This window comes from Anabrus simplex, chromosome 1 (assembly GCF_040414725.1).
Source record: "Anabrus simplex isolate iqAnaSimp1 chromosome 1, ASM4041472v1, whole genome shotgun sequence".
Taxonomy (NCBI): domain Eukaryota; kingdom Metazoa; phylum Arthropoda; class Insecta; order Orthoptera; family Tettigoniidae; genus Anabrus; species Anabrus simplex.
In genome coordinates, this window is record NC_090265.1 from 1,036,706,664 (window position 1) to 1,036,729,408 (window position 22,745).

The 22,745-nt window shown below is 42.5% G+C and overlaps 1 protein-coding gene across 1 annotated transcript in view; it reads left to right on the plus strand.

Annotated features, from left to right (window-relative positions):
* The window catches only part of l(3)L1231 (lethal (3) L1231), a 307,686-nt gene extending 287,855 nt beyond the window's left edge, over positions 1–19,831 (plus strand). Inside the window, exon 9 of the mRNA XM_068225344.1 lies at positions 19,675–19,831. Within this exon, the coding sequence (XP_068081445.1) occupies positions 19,675–19,778 (104 nt within the window). The 3' untranslated portion in view covers positions 19,779–19,831. The remainder of the gene's footprint in view (positions 1–19,674) is intronic.
* Positions 19,832–22,745: the final 2,914 nt, after the last annotated feature.

A 22,745-nucleotide genomic window follows, 5' to 3' on the forward strand; every position in this document is an offset into this window, starting at 1 on the left:
CGCTCTGGCAACAAATTAATTAATTTCCCCCATCTGTCAACAAACGAATGAAATCTATCGTACGTTCACATTCCTATACCACCATCTTATGACCTGTGTTGCCGTGTATACACCTCGACTTTCCCATACGACTACTAGCATACTCCTTAAAGAGAACGATTTACTTCAGTACTTGCAGACTATTTAAGTGAGGAACGTGTACCTCGATTTCTGGTTGCTTTTTAGACGAGTGTCCGTTCATGATAAGTAATTCGATTGAAGAAATTGTTGGTGGTGAAGTCGACGAGATGCGCAAGATTCGCGATGGATCCGTACTAATCAAGACATCGTCGGCTGAATAGTCCAGACGGCTACTTAAAGTCAAATTATTCGTAAAGTTAGAGGTCAAAATCGAGAAGCAACAAACCCTGAACTCCTACAAGGAAGTTATATTCCACAGGGATTTGGTTAAGCCTTCCGATGATACCATGATCAGTTACCTAGAACATCGGGGTGTAACCGGCGTGTAGAGTCTGAAGAGGCATGTGGGTGACAAGTTGCTCGATACGGGTGCTTTCAGCATTACATTCGACGCCGAGACCGTAGCTGAAAGAATAAAAGTAGCTATCTACCGACTGACCGTTCGTATATTCCAGCACTAATGAGGTGCTATAACTGCCAAAACTTTAGCCACACCTCATGGAGATTTCAAGGGTCGATGACCTGCAAAATGTGTGGGAAGTGCGAGCATGCTGGGGTTGACTGCACGCCACCACATGTGTGCGCCAACTGTCCAGGTGCGCATGTTCCTATCTCCGAGGAATATCCCACATTCAAGCAGGAGAAGAAGATCCAGGAGATAAAACTGGATAAGCATTCATATCCAGGCGCCCGGAGAAAATTCAAATCAATAGCTGCTCCGGAGTTCTCCATCTCGTTTGCTGAAAATGTCTCGGACGTGCGGATCACCCCCACTGAGTTTCACACCATTTATCTCTAGATAGCTAGCATCTACAAGTCTCAGCCGCCAACAAGATCAAGTACTGAAGGAAACCGGAGATCCCGGGAAGGTTTTGGAAATTGCTGTTAGTAAAAACGCGCGTTATTGCGGACGTCATCTGCGAAAGTCCCTTCCCAGGAACGTTCGGTTGGAAAGTCCTCCCCCAACAGGGCCGAGGGAAATACTTCTTTCCAGCCCTTTTTTCAATGCCCAGAACAAAACAGAGGAGAAAGGGAAGCCCCACAGCTCCCCTAAGAAGTGGGAGAAGAAGCCTTCTCCAACTCAATAGGGCCTCCATGGTTTATCTACAGGAATCTCGTTTGAGATCTGGTCACGACACGTCTATGATAGAATATCGTCTTTACTCTAAAGACAGAGTAGAAGTGGATGGCGCGGCGACGGGGCGTTTTTATCCTAGTTTGCTCCGACATCTTCAGCAATGAATTGCCGCTCCGTACTCAGCTAGATGCAGTTTCTGTTCGCACTCCGTTGCCAGTAATGACAACGGTGTGCAAGGCGTACATTCCACTGTACTACGATCCTCAAATGCATGCACTACAAGATCTGATCACTCAGTTACCTCCTCCTTTTTATCTTGCTGGGAGACGTGAACGCCCGTAACACACTCTGGGATTTTCCGTCTTCCTGTGCCAGCGGGAGGATGCTGGAGCAATTGATCAACTAGTTCGATCTTTGCTTAACACAGGGGAACCGACTCATTTCAGCAGCTCATGTTACAATCACACACCTGGATGTAACTATGGGCAGCCATGCGCTAGTTCCCCTGTTACGGTGGTAAGTACACAATGACCTCTGCGATAGTGACCGCTTCCCGATAATTCTAACGCTCTTGAATCAAAGACAGTCCGAAGTACCCAAGCGCTGGTCACTTCGGTGTGTAAATTGGCCAGAATTTTCCAGACCCGCAGTGATGGCCGATGACATGCTGGAGTCTGCTGATGACAACGTTTGTTCCATTACTACTGGAATTCTAGCTACTGCAGAGGAAATAATTCCTCCCTCGTCCGGTGTTCCTCGCCGGAAACAGGTACCATGGTGGATCGACGAAATTGCAGCAGCCATACGTGATTGCCAACGGGCTTTTAAGCATCATAGTCGGAATCCTACGATGGCTAACATACGAGTATCACATTTAAGCGTCAGCACGCGAAGGTTCGGTTTTTATTCGAGAAAATAAGAAAGCTACGTTAAAAATGTCTCTTTCATGAAGGCACATACTCCGTCATCACAAGTGTGTACAAAACTCCGCCCTGTTGTCGGAGTACAGAATATGCCCTCAGTCCCCAGTTACGATTCCATCGGTCATTGCAGACCACATGGCGTCACATTTCGCTGATACGTCCAGCTCTGGAAGATACGACTCTGCATTTCTCCCAATTAAGCGCGAGCCTAAGGCACACCACCATCTTTATTTCGCCTTTGGTGTTTCGTATTCCTATAACCTGCCTTTCACAGAGTGGGACTTGCGAAGTGCACTCCCGCTATGCAGAGACACGGCTCATGGACCGGACAAAATCCACAATCAAATGCTTCAGCATTTGAGTGATAGATGTCTCAAGGATATCCACACCCTATTCAACAGAATATGGAGTGAGGGAGTGTTTCCATGGCCTTTGTAAGCTATTTGAAAGGATGGTTAACCAGCGTCTGTTGTGGGTCATGGAAAAGGAAGGTCTCTTGTCTGACTGCCAGTGTGGTTTCCGCTCTTATCGGTCTGACACTGATCATCTAGTCGGATTAGAGAGCGCCATTCAGGAGGCATTTTTCCAGGAGGAACACCTAGTCGCCGTGTTTTTGACCTGGCGAAAGCTTACGATACTACCTGGCAATATGGGATTCTCTCCACACTACACCAATGGGGATTTCGGGGAAATTTGCCAACGTTTATTGAGAACATCATGTTTCTCCCGCTCTTTCGAGTCCGAGTAGGGAATGCATTTCCTCAATATTACATTCAAGAAAATGGAGTACCACAGGGATCTGTACTAAGTGTCACGCTGTTCGAAATCGCCACCAACGGCATAGTTGCCGCTGCTGGGCCCGCAGTCGTTCCATCGCTGTATGTAGACGATTTAACTCTATATTACAGGTCCAGAAGTGTGGCGTTTGCTGAGAGACAGCTACAGCAAGTTGTTAACCGAGTCGACAGATGGGCCCTGCAACTTGGTTTTCGATTTTCAGCAGCGAAAACCTCAGTTGTACACTTCTGTCGACGTCGGTTTGTGCATCCTGAACCAGAGCTCCACTTGAGAAACAGTGTCTTACCAATGGTAGACACGTGTAGTTTCCTGGGTCTCCATTTTGATAAGAGACTAACGTGGCAGCACCACATCCGTCAGTTGAACGTTGCCTGCACGAAGAGACTTAACATGTTTAAGTTTATCAACGGCACTTCGTGGGGGCTGACCGTGCGGTGCTGCCACATTTCTACACTGCAACGGTTCTCTCCTGAATGGAATATGGTAGTGCGGCTTATGGCTCAGCATCAAAATCTACGCTGAGCCTTTTAGACAGTGTTCACCACAGTGGAGTTAGGCTGGCAACTGGAGTTTTCCGTACTAGCCCCATTCGCAGCCTACTCTCTGAAGCGGGAGTTCCATCTTTACGAATAAGAAGGCAGCAGTTGCTCTTCACGTAGGCTGCCAAAATTCGTGAAGTGCCGCTACATCCAGGTGTCTGCCACCAGAGGTACCAAGACCGGCCGATTGCCACACGGCCGGTCGGGTTTCGAATTGATAACTTGTGTCGCGAATTATATATAGATATCGGTGTTTGTCGAACAGACTTTTAGCGAGGTATCTCCGTGGCTAGTTCCGCGACCGGATATACGCCTAGATCTACTCCTGGACCTAAGGTGAACACGGATTCCTCCGTTTATCGGAGGTATTTCCAGGATTTCGTTCTCCAGTATCCGGCCGCGAGACATATATTTACGGATGGCTCTGAAATCGGAGAAAATGTCGTTTGCTGTTTCGTTACCAATGATGTGAGCATAAGGATCTCTCTTCCTAGTGTATGTAGCGTGTATACTGCGGAGCTTTACGCCATCTTAGAAGTTCTGCAGTTTGGACTAGGTGACAAAAGAATTCATTTTCTTATGTGTACCGACTCGTTAAGTTCTCTGCAGTCTATTGAAACCTGTTTCTCGCAACACCCACTGGTGCAGCGAATTCATGACCTTCTAGCAAGGTTAAGTGATTCTGGCACCAGAATCACTTTCGCGTAGCGTCCAAGCCACGTTGGGTTTGCGGGAAATTAGCATGCGGATAAAGCTTCAAAGGGAGCGGTACTTTTACCTCCAAGACCTATGAATGTACCTGCTATATATATTTGTTCTCAGCTACGTCGAACATTCTTGGCGTCCTGGAAATCGGAGTGGATAGCTATCTGAACTCCCAACAAGCTGAGAACAATTAAGAAGACAGCTACCGTGTGGCGGTCGGCTTTCACGGAGAGAGGCCATAATATTGTGTAGGCTAAGGATAGGTCTCGGGCAATCTACGCACTCGTACCCACTAAAGAGGGAAGAACCCCCAGTGTGTTCCTGAAGAGTCGACTTCACCGTGGCCCACATCCTCACAGAGTGCGCCGATCTCTCTGGCCTAAAACGGCCCCTCGGCCTGCAGGAAACACTCGTACGCATATTAGCCGATTACGCGACTACTGCTGATCTCGTCATCCGATTTGTGTGACAGTGGATTAATCAAGGGTATGTAAATTGGAAGTGTTTTGATACTCGTGGCACTCACGCTCCTTTTTGATTGGTTAGTGAACTTTTCTGCTTAATACAATACTTTTTTATTTTGTATTTCGTTCCTAAATTCCGTTGTTGAATAAATAATTTTGTTTTATTTTAAATTTCTTTCCCACTTAATTTGTTCAAAGAGGATGATTACCTAGTTGTACTTCATCTTAAAACAAAAATCACCACAACTACCACCTCTATCGACCTCCACATTCCTATTTCCCCCTCTCGCTACCTGAAGGCTTGCGAGGAGCAAGCTGACAGTGAAAATGTGTTTCTCACTGAGCTCTCTCTTCTCTCAACGACTGCTGCGCTCTCGCAGATCTACAAGAACTTCCACACGCACATTAATACTCGCAGCCATTTACCACTTCTCGGTGCCTTGTATTAGATAGGAGATTCTGTGCTCCAAGGCACATCCTTAAGTTAATAGGAAACTATCTGTTAGACTGAGGATACACGCTTGCATCTGGAAAAAACAGTTACAAAGGACATCTTTGTAGACTTAGTACAGTGCCAGAAAATTGGGGACATAAAATTCACTCACAAAATAACGGAACACCATTTGCTAGTAACTGGTAGTAAAGGACAAAACGTAAGAAAAGCTGCTGAACTTCTCTCTGGTACTGTGGCCAAGGCTATATCGTATATTTTTCCTAGGAATGAACATGTAGTACAGTTTGTTGAAACTGTTAATGATGGATTTGCTGTTCTTAATAACCGAATCCCTCATCATCCAACAAACAAGTTCAAAGTGCTTACGGAACACGTTTAGAGGAACAGCGTGTTATCCTGAATAAAATGCTCGACCCTGTTTTCATCAGCAAACTTACTACATTTTCAAATAGGCTGTATGGCTTCCATCCGTAGTTTGCAAGGATTATTTCTAAACCTGAAATATGAAGGATATCAATATCTACTAGCATCGAAATGTAATCAAGGTGTTTTAGAGTAATATTTTTCTATGATCAGGGCTTAGGTTGGTTTTATGACCACCCCCTGCCCACAGCAGTTACCCAGAGAATAAAGTCCCTATTACCGAGCAAAAGTGTATATGACGTAATTAAAACTGCAAACTGCAATAGGGAAGGGTGTGAAACATGAACTGTGTATGTTATTAATGACACCAAAGAATCAGTCGAAACTAACTTGGAAAATAGTGATTCAGAGAATGAGTACTGTAAATGTATAGTTGACTCATTAATAGATTATTTTACTGAGCAGCACAATCTCGAAGATTGCTTACATAGTGAAAATCAGAACTTATTGAAAATGTTGGCGGGGTATATTGCATACCGAGTTACGATAAAAGAAATCGCCACTAGCTTAATCTACGGAGGAAAAACTGGAAAATGCGTTAATATTAGGAACACTGACTGGATCTCGGCTTTGTCTAGAGGAGGCATAAGGCATCCATCTCCGCAGTGGTTCAACACTGTTTGCGAACCAGTAAACAATTTTCAAAGGTTCCAAAGAAATGGTCTGAGAAAGTGCCTAAGGGTGATGAAGGAACTGATAGATATCATCAGACCTAAGTGTAGTGAAGTTGACGACTTTGCTGTTAGGTGTTTTGAGATAACTCGTTCATTTATTATAATGAAAGAACTGAATAAAAAGAGAGCCCTCAAGAGGTCAGTGAATGAAACCTGGACTACGGATGCGCATGCTGGCGCTTCACGGAAAATATCGAAGAAGGTTAACAAAATTAAGTCCTGAAAAGTAGGCCTAAATTGATAGTAATCAAATTTTTGTTATGTAGATTTATTATTATTATCTTTAACTAATTAAACTTTTAATATTTTGTTTCCAAATATTTTGTGATTATAAACTACAGCCTTAATATACTTTCATGAAATAGGGCTTTATATTGTACTGGATATTCAATGTTATTATTATTATTATTATTATTATTATTATTATTATTATTATTATTATTATTATTATTATTTTGTTAGTAATCAAAAGCAATAATGTTAGTACAGTACTTACTATTTTCAGAAAAAGTAGCAGCATGCAGTAGTTAATCTTGTGTATTTTATTTAGACTTTTTCGGTTAATATCATTTCTTGATTGTTAAGCTTTGATTTATTTAATCTGTACGTGTATAAGATACTTACTATAATTCTTTCAAGTAAATGGGAACTGTAAATACTAAAATGTATGGTGTATTAGAACATTTAAACATGATTTTTAAACCATGCTGGCTTTTAAAGTACGTCTGCAATATTTACGAAAGCACACACACAAAAGAATAAAGAAAATAGTTTAATAGTGGTTTTTGTGTGAAATATTAAATTACAACGTAAGCGTATTTGTGATAAGGAAGATAAGCGGGGCGCTCGGCACACTGATTTGTAGTAAGTTACAACGCCTGGCAAACTAGAGTCCGCTGATGTCACACGCTCCTGGCGCTGTCCATGGGTAGCCTACAATGTGACACCGCGTTCAGGGAGAGCAAACGGGTACCAGGACCACGCCTTGAAGAGCCGTTTCTCACCCTAGGGAGACAAGATATAACAGACTCGTGGGATTCTGCCTACTCACCGGGCCGGAGCAGCTCAGTCTCGGACCCGGACTCCGACGATACACGGCTGGTGATGGAGGAATAGACGAGCCGTAAGTCCCCCACCAAAGTGGTGCCGCCGGGTCGATGGGGTTGCCCAGGCAAGGAAAACCCAGACATCTGAGGCGGGGGGCCCCCGAAGCCCGCTCCCCCCCCCCCCCCCGCGTGACCATCGATTCAATCTACATGGTCTTGTGATAGCACATGCAAGGATGTGGGCTGGAAAGGTCAAGTGGTTGTGTTAGTTGAGAAGAGGTGTCATGCACCAGACATGAACCATAGTCTCGCCGTTCCATCTGTCAGGGGATCAGTCCGTTTGGGCAATGCCGTGACTAGCGCGGGCCTTGCCGGTTGCGGAGCCATGCGTCTAGTACCACAAGGGCCCGCCGCACAGCGCCACCTCCTTGAGGTCCCTAGTACCCAGTCTCCGATCCCGGAGAAAGAGGCCAACGCCTCCTAGGTGGGGGTCTCCTTGAAGGGGGAGTGGGTCACGACGCCCGGCCTCCTTCCTCTCTGCACGCGCCTTGGCTCGATAAACAGGGCAACAGCAATGGGAGGCCGGGTGGCCCCCGCGCATTTGGCGCACACCGGCGCCTCATTAAGTGGTGCGCAGGCCGTGTAGTGGTGATCATCCCCACAACGGTTGCACCTCACTTGGAGCCAACACCTCTCCTGCCGGTGGCCCCACCTCAAACAGAGGAAACACGGCAAGAGCTGCCGAGTGGGACATTTCAGTCTTACCTGATTGCCGCTACCTCTTTAGGTCCTCGCCTGATTGGCTCCTCGGTCGGCTGCTGTCCTGGGAGCAGTCCAGTGTTGCGGCTGGGGGCTCCCCCCTGGTGGGCCGGCGTCTTCTTCCTCTTGGTCCTAGGGTGGCGTCCTCTATCTGGGGATCTCTTCTCGACAGGGGAAGAGGCCTCTTCCTGGTGGCCCTCTTCCCGGTCTGGTGACCCCGGGGTAGCGGGTGGCTGCGCTGCGTCGCCGTCTTCCTTCTCCTGGCTGGCGGCGGTCGGTGCTAACACTCTACTCCATTCCCTGTCCTGTGGGGCGTACGTCGAGGTCTGCAGCTCGACAGACACGCTGGAAGGCTGGACCTGGACAGCAGCCTCTGAACGCCAGGGGGAGTCCTCCTCTACTGCTGTGCTGCCGTCCACCGTCACGGGCGCTTTCCTAGATTGCGTCTCGGTTACAGGCCCTTACTGGTGGGCCTGGGTTTGCGTCCACTTCGCTCTGGCAGGTGGTCGACGTTCCTGGTTGGCGGCCTTGTAGGTCTGCGTGTACTTCGTAAAGTGCAGCGATCCAACTGGGGTCGCGGCGCTCGAGGGCGCCGCCGTCGTCCTCGGTCCTCGGCTCCGTTGGGTGGTTGCATCCTCCAGGCTGCCTGCGACATCCAGGTTCTTCCTGAGTCCTGGTAGCCGGACAACCTGGTAACGTTGGGACATCAGTTCCTGGTAGACGTTGAGGCGGATTGCGTCCCTAGGGTAGATCACGACTGCCCAGCCTGGGATCACCTCGCCGATGAGTTGGATGATCTCCTCCCCGAGGAACTCCGCGACCGCTTTGAGGAGATCGATTAAACGTATCGTCACCTGGTACACGTGCGCCCCCCAGCGGCTGTACACCATCAGCGCCGGGAGTCTAACATCGGGGTGGGGCACCAATCTCACCCTGGATTGTAGCTCTTCCATGGCTGCTTTGTAGTCATAGCCGGCCGGTCTCGGTGGGACGGATAGCCTCTCCATCCTGGTCCTCCTGTGAAAGAAATCCTGAATGAGACACAGAAAGCGAGCACTGAGAAGTGCTCAGCTCTGACAAAAGCTCTTTCGAAATTGTACTAACAAGTACAGCTGTCTGGCTAGCACTTAGAAAGTACAGAGCGCCTGGCGAGGAGAAGGAGAGCGGAGTGAGAGGCAAGTACTTCCTTCCGCTACCACAGTCAAGCTCGTCCTCCGTGAGGGGGTGCAGGAGATGGGATTCGCGTAGTTCAAGAGTAAGGGAGCCCAGGCAAGGTAATGGTACAGAAGCATCCCATAGCGCTCACCCTAACGCCTTTGTCACCTCAGACGTGTCAGTGAATTCGAACCTCCCAAAGCCAAAGCGACCAAGTGAAAATATGCAGAGGCACCCCATCACTATATACTCCAGTGAGCTCATGGCAATTAAATCCGCTCTACGCAAGCACCTCACTCACCATGAACATAAGTACGAGTTCATTACACCCAGGAGGGACACTCAAAAGGCGATAAAGCTGGTATTCTACACAGCGGAGAGTTATCAGCAGGCCACCAACGCCCTTAATGAGCTGAACATCCAGTAAGTACAGCTCCACTACGGAAGGACAGAGAAATATGTACTCCGCACTCCCATAAACGGATTGTCCGTAATTATTATCGTCTTACTAATAAAAAGTCCTTATACAGTTGTTTAACACTTGCATGGTTATACAGTGAATAAAGCCTGTATAAGCGTTGTATATTTTTCTTACTAATAAACATGGTATACGCATTGTTTTTCTATACAGCACGTATACACTCGTTCCAAGTCGTAGGAATCTCTTCCTGTAGTCCACTGACGTATTTCGCACATTCACCGCCTTTATGATCGCTTCTGCTGGTTATCTACGAGCAAAACTTTCCGGAAAGTCGCGCAGTAGAACGGCATATCGAAAAGGTAGTGACAACACAAAGTGAGACAGCTGGTAACAAGCGTATATTGATATCAACATTTCTTCAGCTTGCTTGTATAATGAACGCCACGAAAGAAATGGAAAGGTTTAAAAAAAGATCGAAACCCACCAACCTGGGCCCAATATTTGGGAATCCAGGCTCTGCCTGTCACAAGTCAGGACAAAGGGCGAGTTATAGAGAAGTAACACCTCTTTAGAAAACCTTCGTCCAGCTGACCCGGCTAGTAGTCCTATGTAAGGGTCCCTTGCCAGGATTACAGCGAAGACCTCAACGGCAGTGAAAGCGGAAAAGACGGACTTCTCTCGATGGCGAGTTTTGTGTGTAAATCGAGGAATCCAACCAGTAATACGCATCAGTTTCCAGTAGGAACTGAACTTCGAACTGTATATAACGCTGGAATATGTGGTCGTTGTCATTACATGTTTTATATTTCTCATCTTCTCCTCGGGAAGTTGCTCGCTTTGAGTTTGAGTGCCAGATGACCAACATTCCTCGCGATGTGCAAGCCATGTAGGTCCATTCAACCACTTGCGCTCATTCCATATCTGGTCACCACGAAGTCCTCGTGTAAGGTGGTCAGCCGGGTTCTCATGTCCAGGGCAATGCCTCCACTTACTTGGAGTTGAGTACGATCGAATCTCCGTTACTCTGTTGCAGACGAAGGTTTTTCCATCTGTTTGGGTCACTGTGTATCCAACCCAAGGTGACAGTAGAATCCGTCCATAGTATTGCCTGAGTGATATCGTGGCCTGTGGCTGCGCATAAATAGGACAGCAATCGCGCTCCCACTAGCGCTGCTAGTAGTTGGAGCCGTGGCAAGGTTATCTTCTAGACGGTTGTGAGCCTGTTCTTGCTGCAGGCCAGATGGACGAGTACGTTGCTTCCCGCGTTCGTGCGAATGTACAAAACTGCCCCATATGCCCTTTCTGACGCATCACAAAATACGTGGATCTGAACCTTGCGCTCCGTTTAAGTAGCTACCAACCGCGGAATTTGTACGCGTGAAAGAGAGATTACGGAGGATGCCCAAGTGTCCCATGATGCTCCGATATCAGTAGGTAGCAACTCGTCCCAGTCAATTCCCCTACACCACGTATCCTGGATTAACAGTTTACCGAGAAGGGATACGGGAGATAACAGTCCGAGTGGATCATAGAACCTAGCCGTAATGTGAAATAACTTCCTCTTGGTGATTGGTCCTTCAGAAAAGGGCTTGGTGATCTCCTCTGGATCTACAAATAGCATTTAAGACAAATAACTCTAATAGAAACATTTTGTTAATCATAATATAGTTAATGTAAATAAAGATGAATATCAAGATTCGGAATATATAGATTAACATGCACACAGTGCAATTTCTCATATATTGGTCAGACTGGGCGAAGTTTTAGTACAAGATATACTGAACACTATAACACATTAAAACATAATAATTATTCGGCAATGGCTAACCACGTGAAAGAGACCTGTCATCAGTTAAGCACAATAGATAAGGACCTCAAGGTAATAAAAGAATTGAGAAAGGAAAGTTAATGACTGAATACGAAAACATTTATATTTAGATCAGCTATTCAATAGGGGAAAAGCCTAAACGATGCAGTCGAAATAAAAAGCCCATTAATAGAACAATTGTCAAAATATCTACAAGCTTTTAAATCAGATAACTGTAAAATTTCAAAAAAATTTAACCGTAAACCTTCCAATACGTCAATAAATACAACTCCCACCACAATTGCAACAAAAAAGTGTGAAACAAAGTGGTAAGTGACATTCCAGCTTCAATGTACTCACAAAAACATTTACAAAATATTACGATCTAATAATCTTTTGTTACAGACACAATCATACATAACGTTGCAGTATACAACACATCACATCTATGTAACAATTACTGGTGTCCCTTTAAACTACGCTCAACAACAAACTGACCAATGACTGTAGGCCGACTTAAATCAGTTGAAGATTGTGAAGACTACAAGTATGATGCACGCAACAGAGTATAAACCTCCAATGATACATTCCTTAATAATGATGTAGTTCTCAATTAAGAAAACACAACGGCAAAATACTGCAAGTTTAATCCTTTAATTTACACTAATTTCATTCGAAACTCCAATAAATACACTAACAGTATTTGAAAAATCAACCAACAAACAAGAATTAGCCAAACCTTCCAATGTAATTGGCATATTTAATATGACTTTGACATCAATATTATGTCATTAACGTCTGGTCCATTAATGATATATTTGAATTGTCAACAAATTGGTTTACTCTTTGAGTAGTGACGACATTTTATCATTATTATGTAATTAACGTCTAGTCCATTAATGACACAATTTTATTGTGAATTTTACTTGTTTACTTTTTAAGCAGTGACAAAAAATGTGTTGTGTAAAACGTTTTCAATGAACAAATTTATTATAAATAAGGTTTAAGTTATGACTCAACCTTGAAAAAATAGTATAAAAGATGGCTGAATGCTCGATACAGCGAGCGAAACATATCCCAATTAACGTTTGTATTGTAATGTCCCTTTAGAGACAATAAACATTTTATGTATTGAATTGAGTGGATAAAAAGCAAGAATTGTAAATACTATATAAGTGGTATGTTCCGAGCTATCAACGGAGAGATGGCGTGGAATGACATTAGTAGACAAATAAGTTTTAAAGGTAGGAAAGATCACAATATGAAGATAAAGTTGGAATTCAAGAGGGAAAATTGGGGCAAATATTTTTTTATAGAAAGGGGAGTTAGGGATTGGTATAACTTACCAAGGGAGATGTTCAGTAAATGTCCAATTTCTCTGAACTCGTTTAAGAAAAGGCTAGGAAAACAACATATATAAGGAATCTGCCACCTAGGTGACTGTCCTAAATACAGATCATTATTAATTTAACATTGTTAGCTGGTTCGACTTCCGTTGGTCAATTATGTTTTGGCCGTCAGAACGTTGACCACCAGGGTAGGGGAGATGATGGTGATATACAATTTCTAATCACTAGATTTCGTGCCAAAAGCATTGATTAAAGTCCAAACTTCACCACAGTGTTCATGTGGAATGAGGTAATATGATGCTGTTGATGGTTATTCGTCCGTCGAATGGGGACGTTAAACCTTGGTGCTATTCGACAGGAGTAATCTATGTGCCGGCACCGGGTATCACCATCTCCCTTCCTACTATCAGATATCACGTCATTCATTTCATCTCATTGACACCTCTGATGACGTTGACGTCAGGGAGGGCATCCGGTCATAAAAATCCACCACGACAGATTCATCTACCACATTCCCCACCCCGTAGATAAAACGGGGCAAGAGTTGGACAAACAAAAAACAAAAATCACATTGTTTGTAGAGTGCTGTTTTGGTGATGTAATGTTTATTGTTGTGTTTTAAAAATGACTATCTCAACATTAAAAATGTGATTTCCTTGCATATTTCTATAAAGAAAATTTGAACTTGAGAATTTTAAGTGAGCTTCAGATTTTTTTATACATACCTCTGACTATTTTATGTATGTTAATTTGGATCCTCAAAAGCACTACTAAATTCAGGTACCTACTGGACAGAGCTGGGATCAAACATGCCAACTTGACCTCAGAAACCGGTGCTCTACTGCCCTAGCTACCCAGCCCAGCCTGATCAGTATACCCAAGAACTGAATTACTCAGAAATATATTACTGGAAATCACTCCCGTGTTTGAATATCCACAGTCTGTTTCCAGTCATTCGACCAGGTCAGGAATGAATACATGAAGCCCCATCTAGTGGTGAGGATAGGATCTGTGCCAGCTGCCGAAGCCTGTCGCACTCCTCTGGGGCAATGGTCAATAACTGACAAATGAAATAATACTGGCGAATGTTGCTGGAATGAATAAAAGATTGCAGGGAAAACCGGAGTACCTGGAGAAACACTTCTCCTGTCTCCACCTTGTCCAGCACAAATCTCACATGGAGTGACTGGGATTTGAAACACGGAACCCAGCGATGAGAGGCTGGGGCGCTTCCGCCTGATAGTGGCGGTGGTGATTATTGTTTTAAGAGGAAGTACAACTAGGTAACCATCCTCCAACCGACAACAACAAGTACATCTCATAAGACACGGGGATGCCCGCATGAATCATACAAATTACGAGAGTCCAATATAGTAATGTTTTCCCAATTGTATGAAACAAATTACTCATATTACATATGGATACCTTCCAGCTTACAAATATAAATGACAAAATATACAAATAAAATAGTAATAATAATAATAATAATAATAATAATAATAATAATAATAATAATAATAATAATAATAATCGAATACTGACAATAACATCTCTCACTTCTACATATAGTGCGAGGGTGTGTACTACCACAAAATCTCTCTCTCTCTCTCTCTCTCTCCCTCCCTTGAGCACGGCTGATGGCAGACCTTATGAGTTGCAATGTTGAGCAATAGTTTATCTGCAACGGATGTGACCATAGAATCCTATAGCAACAAAAGGAGTAGAACTGTAAACTAAATTTAACTCAATAAACTAAATAAAAATGCAATTTATAAACATAGAGTGTGCTAAATATTGTATACTCCATCATGTTTGTCCTATCTTTGTACCACATGCCCAAGGTACGAAATATGCCCCCAGAAGATTTTTTCTGAGATAATTCCTGCTAACTACCAGTGCACTAATTTGGAAAATCATAAGTGAAAAAATAAAAAAAGCGAATGAATGAATGAAGCTCGTAACTGACGCTGAGGAAATAAAATGTGCCAGCTGGTGAGGCCTATTGCACTCCTCTGGACAATGATTAATGAATGAAAAATGAAGATATTCTGGAAAGTGTTGGCGGGATCAGAGATGACAGGAGAAACCTGAATAAAGTTGTTCCCGGTCCGCTTTGTCCAGCAATAATCTCTCATGGAGTAATCAGTGTTTCAACCACCGGAGCAATGATGGGACGCCGACGTTCTACCACCTGCGTCACAGAGGTATGTTGGAGAATCTTAAGTCATTTAAAATCTTTAAAATAAAAATGCAGGTCCATTTTAAAGAAAAGGAATTTATTACAGGATAAGAAAGATAATAAAACGAAACTCGCCTCAAAGAAAAATTCTGAGGTTGTATTTCACCTCGCTGCTGTTCTTTAATGAGTAGCGTTGGTCTGCCAAGTGATGCGAACAGGTGATGCATTTATCGGCGTCGGTAACTTCATCCCACAATCTCGAAGGGGGTCCTTTGGGTTTAATAGTCATCAGAGCCTGCAAAGTGTTTACCAACAAGAGATTTCTTTCGGTTGATTTGATGTTATGAGCAATGCTGAAACCTCGTTCACAAGCGGTGGTTGACATAGGCACTGAACGAATTTTGTGTATTAATCCTCTCAAATGAACCAAATCATTTAGGGTTTTACAGCCTATCTTATACTCCCTCCATTGCGATACCACAGTATCACCATCCAAACCAAACAACTCAGCTGCTGTATATACATCAGAATTACCATACAAACCACTCATATCACTACTTGTTCCTTTTCCAAACACTACAAAGCACTTCAGTACTTCACTTGAAAGAAATCTTTCTACTAAACCCTGAATTATTTGTTCTCTTACCCTGTCAAACTCTCTCTTTTCATCCTCTTCAGAATCTCATTTTCTATATTAAATACTTTACCTTGGAGAGAGTCAAATAAACATCGTCTTTCATGCGCATTTCTTTTAGGATCTGTATTGTAGAATTAAGCTTGTTTTCGATTTCGCCATAAGAAACCGATTGCTTTTGCATTGTACTTAGGAGGGACAGTACACCCGATACTTTTAACAGAAAAACCAACAATAGACTTTTTCTCTGCGACAACTTTCTGTACAGCCCTGCAAATTTAGGACGATATTTACTCAAAACTTCACGGTTTTCAGATTCACTGATTAGGTACTCCATGATGCAAGGGAAGTCTATGAAAACTGCCAATAAACAGTCCTTCTCACTTGAAATCCAACGAACTTAGAAGAGAATTTTGACTTTCAAGAACCCTGAAACGCCTGTGATTGCCGCAATATGTCTCAGTTCAGCAGCTGCAGAAGGTCTACTGAAAAGTTTATAAAGTTCGTCTAGTACGCATTCAAAATTATGAACAGCATTCACAACACTAAAATCTTGTTCTGAAACAAGGTCCATTCTAAGAGCCATACAATGCACGCTGATCGAGCGCGGAGATATGTTCTTCCTGATTCTAGTAGCTGTTCCGAGGTATCTGTGGAACGGCAGAGGTGAAAGAAGGTGCGGGGGTGAACAAGTCCCAAAATACGAAATTAAAGTTAAGATAAAATTTAACAAGGTTATATTTTCTTTTAAAGATTAGAACAGGTACTCAGTAGCCGAATCACAATTCGAAAATGTACAATTACAATGATTACGGGATTTGGGCTCCGAGAATCAGACACACAGTTCTTGAGCTATAAGCCCAACTTTACAATATACACAATTCAACAAAGGGGCAGAAGACCCCAATCATGCCCAGGAGCACTTGCTCCCAATTACACCGTAAAGCCTCCTCGAGGCGCGCAGAAAACAAAATTTTAGAAAGAGCAACCCGCTCTTAAGTTCCAGCCTATCCAAGGCCACACCAAACTCCACTTTCAAGTTGTCCTCCCAGGACATGAAAACAGGGGTAAAATACCCAACCTACTGAGGCCTATTAAGTAAAGAAACAGGTTAATTACCTGGCCTCTAAAATACCAACTTGAGAGGAGGCGAAGAAGCACTCCTAATACATTTTGTTTAAAACCTACTTGGCACTAGGCCGTTAATGCAAGGGCTAATCCCATACTAAAGAGGCGACTTATATGAGAAGACAATTTACATTACGCTAGAATGGAAGAAACGGTTGAGAAAATAAGTTCACCTCAAAGCAATATGAGTGGGAGCTCGAGAGGGTTAAGCACTCTCTATCCCAATTTATAGTTTAAACAGATAGAATTGATACCGAGTGTCTTTACATTTTAAGGGAAAGTTACGTGGTAAAAGGCTTCGGACCTGCCCCGAGAGTTAAACTGCTGAGCTAGCAAGAAAAGAAGTTATTAAACGGCCATTACCTTGTGGATGAGCTGCTGCCCGAAGAAAGAGGCGCTTCCCGCCCCCTGCTACGTACTTTACACACTGAAAGATGTTACTGAAGTGGCCCGGAGACCCGAAAATCAGCAGTTTATGTACTCTCGCGGAAAGTTCGAGGCGTTTAAGGAATGAGAACACCCTCCCACAAGAATTTTATTGGCTAGGGTTAAGCAACATATCCAAGTCGAAGAAGATACACCTGATTGGTCATAAATTAATTAAAGAAATTCGGGATTGGCTAAATTCAAACCTGGCGGAAGGAAGGGGTTAATATTGCCAACATAAACAATAACTGAAAGAAATTTAACAAAGAACAAACTTATGAACACAAAATTTCTTCAAAAACATAGTTCTTTCACTTCGCACTAGGGTGCATAATTGTATTTCTTCAGTAGTGCCCTCTGGAAGAGAATGTCCACACTTCTTACTACAGGCAAAACAAAATACATCGAAAACGACCCAGTTCAGAAACTTCAAAATTTACAAGTAGTGACATCTTCTGAGAAACTAGAAAATTAACACAGTAGATAAAGTTCAGGCTTCCTCCAGTAGGGGAGTTTCAACTGGCGCAAAGTTCGAATTAGCGATGTGGAGGTGTACCACCCGGTACAGTAGCAATACCTTAATTTCGGCCAATAAACACTGCAGCTCCTTCCTAACCAAACCCCACAAGCTTATCTTTGAGGATTTCTACATCCATATCATCTTCTGAAAGGTTTGGACAATCTTCTCTTCCAGCGACTTAGCATCAACATTTTGAACAGGTACTAGCTTATAGAAACAGCAGCAAGCGTCATTCTGTTCGTCAACGTTCGTAATGTACAAAATCAAATGTTTTTCAGAAAACCTATCCGAAGACTCGTCCACAGAAATTGAAAAACAGTCGGTCTCTTTGAAAAAATTCACTAATTTTAAACGAAAATATTCCGCAATAAAATTGGTCATTTCCGCCGCAGTTTTGTCTGTATTAAGATGTGTCTCCATGTCTAAGCTATTTGCAATCTGTAGATTTATACGCTCCAGATGATCACGGAAACTTCACTCTCTTTTCGCTGCTACATAACCTGACCTTAACTCTTTAATAGAAGGAACTGGAAATTGTCAACAAGTGCGTTTGTATATAGTGTATAAATATTAACTATACGGTATAGTGGAAAGTAGTTAGTAGTTAGCGAATAAGTATTATAAGAGAGATGGACAGAGGCTAGGAAGAGTAAGAGGGGAAGATTGGGGATGCAAGTGGGGAGGGGTATAAGAGACAGACGGGTGGGATGGTACAGTCCCATCCCTAGGTGAAAGAGGAAACATGTCCGCTCACAGAATAACAAGTGAATCAAGATGGTGGCAGTAAGACGACACGATTATAGGCGGAGCAGTAGATAAATGCGTGACGGATCGTATGATGGACCGGAAACCGCCTCTACGATTCGCCACGTAAGATGAGGAGAGAAATACGAGTTATAGGTGGGGGTAATATCTAACCCGGGAGGAGTGGCTGAAGCGGCCAGGGTGGGATGGCTCTCTCCTCACAGGGAATGCCGCATGCAGCCGAGGTTTTTTATTTTATTTTTTATGTATAGTTAGCTGTAGAGAGTAGATAGGGGATGCCCTTACATGCGGAGGAGTTCCTCGCATACCAGAGGCATCTCAATAGTTTTAGACAAGTTGGTGCAGTGTTAGGCTGGATTCCGCCGACATTGACACCACTAAATAAGTAGAGTAGATAGTAATTGTATTGTTTGGTTTATATTATTTTGTGCGGTTTTTTGGGGTTCTTAGTTAATAGTTTTAGTGTAGATAGTTAGAGCTTTATATTATATATAATAGTATGTTAGTTTATATTGTTTTGTTTTGTTTGGTTTATATTGTTTTGTTTGGTTTTTTTGGGTTCATGTGTATTTTATGCTCTTTATTGTCTGTAACCGATGGTGCAAACTAGGGTGGCAATAAAGAGTTATCTATCTATCTATCTATCTATCTAAACTCTTTAATAGTTTTATCTAATTTTTCCTATCGACTTTTCAAAAACAAATCACGAACACTCGCTGCACACGCTTCTAGAACCTGTTTCTTACACATATCGTCCTGCTGCACACAGTGAGAATGAATTACTCTATTCTCTTGTTTATAAACAGCGTCCAGATTCTTCTTTTTATTTTTCCTCATAACACCGTCTTTTGACCAAGGTAAATCATTAGATGAAGTTCCTACAAATTTACACACGTGTTGGGAATGTTAACATACACACTACGCATCATTACTTGCCAGTCTTTCTTATTGGTAATAAACAACCACCATGCTATATTTTTCTGCAAAGACGTCGAAAACTTCTCGGCTGCCACCAGCATTGATGATCCTGGATTATCTTCATTGCTGCATTCGACATTGTTCTCGCTGTGTAAAGGACATTCCACAGTCACCTTATGTAACACTTCATCACATTTAGGTTTTTTATTGTTTTTTTACTACACATCATCTTCATATGTCACTGATTGAACTTGCGTTGTGACTGGTAGTGACTGTATATTATCATTACCAATTTTAAGGAAGTTAGTTACCGCACGTTTCTTTTCTAGATTCTCGATCTCGGCTGTTCGTTGACCAAGCTTACGGATTCCAGACTGGTGCCGTGGTGCCAATTGCGGATGTGGCAGCGGTAACGTCAGACAAGTTCGTCTAAAATCCAGACGGGAGGGCTGTTCTACGTAGTAAGAGAGAAGTCGGTGCAGCGAAGGAGAAAGAAAGAAAATCGTCTGAGATGTTTATGAGAGACTGTCCCTTTTCTAAGAAACGCCAGGCGAGGCGCGGTTTGTCCTGATTTATTGCTTTATTAGTGGAAAATTCCTCTACTCGGTCCAAATTCTTACTGGACAAAAATGTCAGTTTGTACACTCCTTAAGTGTATATTGTACTATTGACTACGTATCGGAAACACAGCCTCTCTAAGAAGTACAGGAGTGGTGTACGCTCGAGCTACTTGTTTTTGCCCGGGTTTCAGATTTCGGTGGGGGAAACCCCCATCCCGCCGCGATTTCGCACCCTCATTGGTGGTGCTGTCAAGGATTTATTTGAATCTAAAAGTTGATAAAACAGATCTCTAACTCCCACAGGAACTATATTTGTGGATAAAATACTGTGTATTATAGAAGATGTAGCCTAAATATCCTGTTTGTCATGAACTGTGGAATGGACCAAATACGGACAGATTGTAAACAAGATGAAATCTTAATCTTACTATGCAAACAATACCATTTCTACGTTATTCCTGAAAGTTAAAATAATTGTTTTATCTGAGAATTAAAATAATGATGAAATATTGCAAAAATTGCAGGTTTGCCCTAGATCAATCGGTGAATACAAGACTGGTGTGACATCAACACACTGACTTCCTATGCTAATTCTATAATGGAAATCAGAATTCACTCCGGCCACTTCAGCCTTGCAACAATTATATTTCACAGGGGAAAGTAATCATCCTATATTCAAAACAGGCATATAATATAAAATGTAGGTTTATATCATGGACTGTTATGTTGGGAATTTTCTGCACATTCTTTTCGTGGATATAATGCTGTAACTGCTAGAACTAGATATGTCCTAAGATAATTTTTAAAATAATACTTAAATGAATTTAGCAAGAACCATAGGCACCCTTCTTGATATTTCAAAGAATGATAAAATATAGTCAGTACCAGTATGACAATTTAAGATGACACATTAATGAAATCTGAATGTCCTAAGGGTATCTCCTCCTCATGCAAATAATGTATTTCCAATAAATCTTTCTGAAAGCGTCACTTTTGGAGGTGATTACATTTCGAAAATCATTAGGCCTAGGAATGGAGCTATTAATATTAACAGAAAATTATACTGACTTAATATTGGTATTTAATGTGCATGTGAGGAAAATGTCATAACATTTTGTGAAGAGCTTGTGGCAGGTAGTGATATTTCATGGAATACCCGTAATAAGCTTTAACCTGGATCCGCCCAAGATTGAATTTTTTGAGAATAAAATTGTAACTTTTAGCGTTGGATACAGTGCGCGCGGTTACAATAATAAGAGTCCAAGAAGACTGTGTAGTTTGCCGTGCCATATATGGCACGCTGGGCGGATTCAGGTTAATGAACATTTAACGAACATACTGTATATACATTCAACTATCTCCATATGGATTGCCTAACTTGATACAGTGAACAAAAATGTGAATATGAAGATCTGTTGCATAACTATTATGATACAATTGTTGAACACTCTTCCTATCTTTCATGTTATCGAAAGACATTTCTGACAGAAGATACTTCGAGAATTAATTCCCTGTGGTCACGCAATACATGCTGACTCAACTCTTGGTGATTCACAGTGATATTCGGACAAATCACCACTGAAATGAAAAGAGAGGCTGTTGAGTAAGTACATACCAATCCATTACCTTTATCCTATTCAACACGTAATATGGAAATCATTAGCACTTACTTGGACAATCTATATGAATATTGCGTCTTCTGACTGTATGTACGACGCTTACATGTCCCCGCAACTCTCGTTCGCTGGATGTGTCCCAGCTACAAAATTGACAAGTAAATCACTCCTACATATAATTTTGCATCGTGTAGATAGCAGAAATTATCCAAATGAACATATTGACTACACTAGAAATGATCCGAATTAACTTGTGTTGACGCAATTCAAGACAAATATTAAAAATTATTCACACGAACGTATTGAACGTATTGATCATGTGTTAAACACAATTCAAACAACAATTTCCCCATTTTTCCTTCCACTTACGCAAAAAGAGTAGGTAATCAATTGTCGTATTTCCTACGTATCATGCCAGATGGCAGCACTTTCGTAAAAGGCTGTGGTTATCAGCGACCATTTTTTATAATTTACTAAGAACATACAAATGTACATAGAGAATTGTGGGTGTTTAGTCTTTGCTATAATCTAGTAGGGTTCTCTTGCGATTCTTGCACCAGGAGAGGTGATATTTGCCACAGACTTATCACATAGACTGCATAAATAGTCCTTGTTGGGCTCATGGTATATGGTATTCTTGCATATTCTGCGGCGGAATCCATGTATCGCCAGCCTTGTCAGTGCAGAACGCATGTCGTGGTTTGCTTTTGTCCATCCTCTATCAATCATGGCGTCTGTAGAATAGAAAATTTCTTCTATATTCATCCGCTTGTCTCGTCGGAGGGTCAGTAGTTTCCTATCTTGACTGGTTGATGGCAGCGTTAAGTGGCATCTCAAGTCCTCAATGAAGAAGGTTTCTCTTGCAAGTTCATATGCAAGCCTTAAAGCAGCGTGTTTTTTTGTTGTTGTTGTTATTCCGAGGGCTCTTTTTAGGAAGCGGTCTTTTCTATTGTTTCTAGATCTTTGATAGTTAGGATTTCCCAAATAAGTTCCAATTCGTACGTGGTAATAGGTACAATTTTAGTGTCGGGCAGAGTCATAGCTGTATTCAGAGAGAGCTTCGTTATATTCTTCAGATCATACATAGCTCTTATTGCAGTAGTTGCCCTTTTCTTGATGTGGATCTTGTACGATGTTCCTGATGTCTGTAGAGTTAGTCCTAAGTAATTGAATGAATTTATCAGTTCTATTTGTTTTGTTCGTAGTAACACCTTGTATTCGGCT